A 6,221-nucleotide genomic window follows, 5' to 3' on the forward strand; every position below is an offset into this window, starting at 1 on the left:
TAGGTATAGATTTGTGTGCTGAATGTATCCGATGTGCATGTTAGAGCAGTAGGGAGGGGAGAGGACCAGACACCCATTAGAGATAAAGATTGATTACCCTTTTAAGACTGTGTGTTGCTTTTTTCCCTTCCTCTGGGAAATCATTTTGGTACTCCCTGAAAAACACTGAGGAATGCACCCTTCCGTGAAATCACAAATACTAAGGAAACATTTCTGGTGCTTACAAAGTGGCTTGTTAGTGTTAACTCCAGCAAGTGAGGAAGTACTTTAAGGACTTGGCAGAAAATGCCAAATGTTTCTCTTTAAATTATTTAGAAGTTAGTTCTGTGTTAAATTCTCCTCAGTGGCTGGTGTGTGGGCATATTCAACACGGATTGGGTCCAGATTTTATTTTTTGCTTTGTATTTTGGCGTTGAAAAACAGTATTTATTTCTGCCTTCATTTTTTGAGTTAATTGTGTAATCCAAAATTGAGAACAGGAAAAAGTCTGAATGCAGCAATACAGAATAATGCTCTGGAATTTCTTGTAATTTGTTTTCAAGAAGAAGTGCATCTGGTATCAAAGGCTCTGGTATGTAGAGTTTCTGTTAACGATATTTTGGGTGTTTATTAAGCACAGAAAGATTTGGAAAGTTTTAAATATCTTTAAAAATGTTTGCATGTGCCTGTCTGTGTCTCTGTCTCTGATTCTCTCGCTTGTCTCTTTAGCCTGTATATTTCATTTAATACCCAGCTGGGGCTGGGTATTGTAGTACCTTAAGCTAAAGAGGCAGTGTTTCCAGTCTTCCCGCCCTTTCGGAAGAGTCAGTCAACAGCTAGTTGTCATTTCGCATGTTTGGGTAGTACCCTTATGTGCTTTTAACTGATAGTTATTAGTCAAGAACATACCTCTACACCTTTCCCAAACTAAAATGAAGAGTAAAGTTTCAGAGAAGCACAAAACCAGGGAGACTCAGGAAACACTGAAGACTCAGCTTTGAGTTTGTCTTAATGGCTGTGCACCACCAGAAGAATTAAGGAGCCAGATCTCTGTTGAGGTTTGAGGGGGACTTACTTTCCGAGTTAAGTGGAGTGGGACTGTGCGCAGTTCCCTGGTGCCCATCAGAATCAGGGAGAGATTTCCCAGCAGGCTCTGTGAGGAGCCGGTGGTTAGTTTTTAAGGGTTAAGTATCTGAGAGGGAGCATTTGGCAAATAGGAGAGGTTTGCTCTGTAGAAGGATCAGCAGTAGGCTCTGCGGCACACAGCATCCCTCCTGCTGCCGCGCGGCCCAGGTTGGACGCTGTGGGTACAAACCTTCCTCCAGTTCTCACCAGCATTTGGAGTGAAGCTAATTTTTTCTTTGCCAGCTTCATAATTATGTCAGTCTCTTTGAGAAACCATTTCCTGTTTGGTTTTCTTCCCTATTGCAAATTCCTCTAAGAAAAAAACAACTAGAAGTATGTTCTAATTCACTGCTAGAAGGATCATGTTTTGTTTGTTTTTTTGTTTTTTTTCTTAAAAAGCACATCTAGTTCATTGTCATTGGCTGAAATCAGGAAAAGCTCATGCAGGAATGCAGGAATGCAGTGGGATCGTATGTGTACTTCTGTGTCCTTCGTTTACCAATAACAATATAGGTCAATACAGAAGAGTTTCTATGCATTGGAAATGATGACCTTTTTTAAGTTTTAAGATTTTTCTGACTTTACAACTTTAGTGGTACAGGACTGTTAAGTAGAAGCAGGGAGAAAACTGCAGAGCCATTTGCAGCAACATTCTCCTCAGAGGGTGGGAGAATAGGATCTGGGGGGAAGACAGTGGACGTAAGGGACCATGAATATGACTGTATAACCAAACAAAAACCCAGAAATGAAGGCAGGGAGAGGCTTGGGGAGAATTTGTATTACTGTATTCTTCCTCGACAGAAAAGGTAGGAATGGCATGGCAGGTTCACACTTCGTGACTCCCGAGCAGTAGAACACTCACAGCTGCACATAGCTGAAACATTTCATAAACTCACATGGCAAACAGGTTTAAAGCCCTGTAGTTTACATCTTATGCACAGATTATCTAGGCTGCTACTCTTTCCTCTGCCTGGACGCTTTTGTCTATGTCTAAACTCCTGCCTCTGGTGGTATTTTTTTCTTCAAGGTAAGAATGGAGATGAATTTTCATGTTGAATGTGTTGCTTATGATGTTTTATTATTTTATCGGGAGGCCATTTGGCTCTCACTGCTCCTGAAAGAGGGTGTCCAAGTCTACAATGACTTTGACACTGTCCACATGATCTACTGCTTTTCTAACAGGGTAAGATGCTACTGTCTGACTGCAAATAGCTGTTCGTCAGCAGCTGCAGAAAGAAGTGGTGTTTTACCTTGCAGACCTATCAGCTCTTATTGTCAGTACAGTATAGACATGCAGACACTGAGTACATGTAAATTTAGGGGTCTGCAAAGATGAACGCTACCTGGAGAAGCATTAGCACTTAGTTAATCTTCGGATAAGGGAAATAATAATTCAACATCCAGGATGAAAACGGAGACTTTGGAAACATGCACTCCCTTCCTGAGCTTTCTACTTGCAGCAGGTTTTGCTGAGCAAGGTGCCTTTTTGCTGTGTGCCATGGAGGCACCCGCCTCGCTGAGCACCACAAGCCAGAGCACCCTGTGGAGCAGCTTGGAGCGCAGATGGCTGGGGAGTGTCCGGGGCAGTGCCGGGCATCCTCAGACGGGAAAACCAGCTCTGGAAACGGTGTCAGGCCCCGCCAGTAAAACTTGTGCATGGTGTCAGACCACATCAGGGATGGTGGCCCCTGCCCTGCCCTGCCCTCCCTAGGAAGAGCTTCCCCAGGGCTTCAGATCAAACTGCGTGCTGCTGGATTTTACCAGCTTCTAGGTGCCTGCTTTGGTCGGGGCTAGTTATCATGGTGTTGATGTAGTAGTAAATTATATGCTGCTGCTCTTCAGTATTTCCTAGCATTGGTGCTTTTTTTGATCTCTCAAAGAAAGAAGCGGGAGAGGCATTATATCTGCTTATGTACAAAACAGTAGGAAGCCGTCCAACAGTGTGCTGAATTATATTAAGTCTGCATTTGGTGTTTGTTGCTCTAAAGGAATAAGCCTAATTGTGGCTGTTTAAAAGAAAAACAAAACAACCCAAAAAACACCAACACAAAGCATGTAAGGAGAAAAAGGGACAGATTTTTCCATGAACGTTCACTTTTGTCACCTTTAACAAATGAGAGAAAAAAGAACTACTAGTTCAGATTATTGTATGGATCACTGTGGAGATCACACTTTGCTGTATTAGTTACTGTACTAAATATCATTGTCTTCGTAACAGCTGCAAATGACAATACTCAATTCAGTTACACGCATGACAGCAAAATAACAAGTACTGCAAGATAGTTTATGAATATGAAAGAAATTAAAACTAATTAAAGCTCTGGAAGGGGAAAAAAGTCCCACAATTCTGCATAGGATTCTAGGTGGAGAAATTATCTGTTAAGCGCAGAGTAAGATACAGTTACAAGACTGTCAGGAAGCTCTTTACATTAGATATTAATCATGTTACAAATTACAACAAATTATTCATGCAAGCTAAGAAGATTTTTAGAAACTTCTGATAACTTGGAAAATCTAAATAGATTCTCCAAGGGAAATGCCATACAGTCTAGAGACACTATGAAAGAGGAGCTAAAGGGACAACCTGCACAAATATGGTCACCCTTAGATGTGGCAGCCTTTCGGCCTTGACAGCAGACGGCACACATTAATGCCATGTATGTGGATGGCTGTTGGACAGACCATCTGATACATCTTTCCAGAAAATCTGCTGACAAGTATGAAGAGTTTTATAGAGCAGGGCAGCCAGTTACGACAGAGCTGGCATCAGAGTGCCTGTAAATCAGATCAAATAAAATCCTACATGGATCCCAAACCCTAGTTCCTAATGGGTCTGTGAATGCTCCAAGACCCCATCCCAGAGACAAATGCCACAGCTCTGGTCAAGTCTCAAAAGAAGATTTGTGTCCATGTGTAGCCAGAAATAACTAGACAAAGAATGTATCTCCGTGTTGCCTGTTGGCTGCAGGTTCAATGACAATGATTGGAATCCTGTTTCTTACATTAAGTTAAAAGGTTTCCTGCTTTTCCAGGTGATTTATTTCTTTTTTTGTTGGATGCAGTACCATTTACCTGACATGGATAGGGAATTGGTAGGGTATTAAAGCTGTTAAGAATGACAAATGCTGCATGCTAATTGCCGGTTATGTTCATTGTCCTTGAAAGTGACAGACAGGAGCAAAAACGTGGTGGCATATAAAACCACATGAACTTGCAGAGATGCAGAAATGTTAGCTGGGAAGAAGCGTGTGCACACTTCACAAGAAATGCCATTTGCTTTTTCATCTCCCCTTCTTATTTTACAGAAAGAGATGACAACCAGGATGTGTCACTAAAAAGCTACCCACCGAAGAAAAGACAAGTCCAGGTTCCTTCTTACTGCAGAGTTCAAGAACGTGACAGCCCTCATGGACTGAGCCTGCTTGTTCATCCATGAAAGCAGGGACCTTGGGAACCACAGTTACATTCACAAATGCTTCCCGCTACTGTCAGTGTTCTTAACCCTGAATATGCTGCTAGGAACCTTGTCTGAGCAACATGAATTATTGAGAAAAAGAAGAATCAATATTAGTTCGAGCGCCTTCCTTAGGGATAAGAACCTCTTCAGCCATGAATGATGACAGAGGGTGCTCCTGCTGCTAAAGCTTTACTGAAATTCAGATCCCTGGGCTGACTTCCAGATTAGTTGTTTTGAAATGAAACCATATTGTTAGCTGCAATGTTGTTCTCCTTTGTTTTTTGGTTTGTGCTTTGTTTCCCAAGTGCAGTGGAATATTACGGCGGTCTGGAATCACAGAAGACTTTTTGCCTTTAATGCCCCCCACCCCTCACCAGAGGCCACCCAAGGCTTTGCCACTGTTCCCAAATGCCAGTGAGCCTTATGTTTCCAGGAACATGTTGTGTCCTTCGGCTGATTGGGCAGTTTGTGCTTCATTGTGGCCCATAATTGGGTGACAATGAGACAGTTTCTGACTGCAGTTACACGAGCAGGAATCCAAATACAGCTCTGCAGTGTTGAATTATTTTCTTTGAACTCATACTGTAACTGACAGCTAATCTGCTCAGTATCTCTACATTACCTAAAAAAACACCTATAGTAAGCATTTTCCTGATGTACCCTATGAAGTACACCAATCTGTCATGTAATTTTATCCTCCCATTCTCTTAGAAAAAGGATCCTTCTCATTCACCTTAAAATTTCATCTTTTCAGGGAAAAAGAAATTTAATTTTAGTAACTGGGAGGAACATGCAGTAAAGATGAGTAGTACAAAGGTTGCAGCAGGATGCACTCAGCGAGGGTCTCTATTGCATCTAAGCAGTGTGGCTTGCTTTCCACGCTGGACTAACACAAATTTTTTTTCCGGTACTCGGTGCAACATAACTCATGTATGGACAGCCTGGAAGGATCCATTGCAGTAAATCAAGTCTTCTATGCCAAATATGCCCTGATAAGAGGCTTTCTTCTCAAAAAAAAGAAAATAAAGCAATACTTGAGAGATCACAAGAGAGATACAGCTGAATAAGTGGGAATCAAGTGGAACACACCCATATATTCTGTGCCTTCTAATGAATTTTGCACATTTGTGTTATTGTGAAAGATTACTCCTTCCTAAGTGCTGAACCCTGTTGCTGCCTTCCCCTCAAGTGAGTTAGGGATGTTTACATCTTCTGAGACAGTATCAGAAGCAAATCTTATAGAGTATCCAGGGATTGTAACATTTAAAATTGAGGGGTAGCAGACACTAAAGAGTAATGGCAAACCTTTTCTAGCTCATATTGTGGGATATTCTGATTTGCTTGCCTGCTTGCCTAAGATAGGGCTTGTAAATGTTAGTGATCACGTCCCTGCTGGGACAAAGGGCTTTGCCTGTAAAAGTTCAGTGTAGCAGTGGTGGAGGCATTTCTGCATCTTTAGAATTATGCAAGCAGCACTATCCTTTGTTTTCAAGGGGATGGACTGAAGTGTTCCCACCTCCTTCGGTGGTCTTTGCAATCAGGTTAACTCTTTGGGGATTGGAATGCGCACACAGATAATTTCTGGCCTGCTGGCACCTCTGCGGGACATAACTAGCTTGTGGAATTCATTGCCACAGCTGCTGCTGAGCTTAGCTGCCTC

General features: G+C 42.1%; 1 protein-coding gene across 4 annotated transcripts in view; it reads left to right on the top strand.

Moving 5' to 3' along the window:
* Positions 1–5,605, top strand: part of MOB3B (MOB kinase activator 3B) — a 96,804-nt gene extending 91,199 nt beyond the window's left edge. For 3 of the 4 annotated variants that reach the window (XM_074570474.1, XM_074570471.1, XM_074570470.1), the window contains one exon: positions 4,410–5,571. In XM_074570474.1, coding sequence (XP_074426575.1) covers positions 4,410–4,439 — 30 coding nt within the window. In that variant the 3' untranslated portion in view covers positions 4,440–5,571. Of the gene's footprint in view, positions 1–4,409 lie in introns of all 4 variants that reach the window. The other variant, XM_074570469.1, reaches the window with a different exon arrangement.
* The last annotated feature ends 616 nt before the right edge of the window (positions 5,606–6,221 follow it).

The sequence above is a fragment of the Larus michahellis genome, chromosome Z (genome assembly GCF_964199755.1).
Source record: "Larus michahellis chromosome Z, bLarMic1.1, whole genome shotgun sequence".
NCBI lineage: Eukaryota > Metazoa > Chordata > Aves > Charadriiformes > Laridae > Larus > Larus michahellis.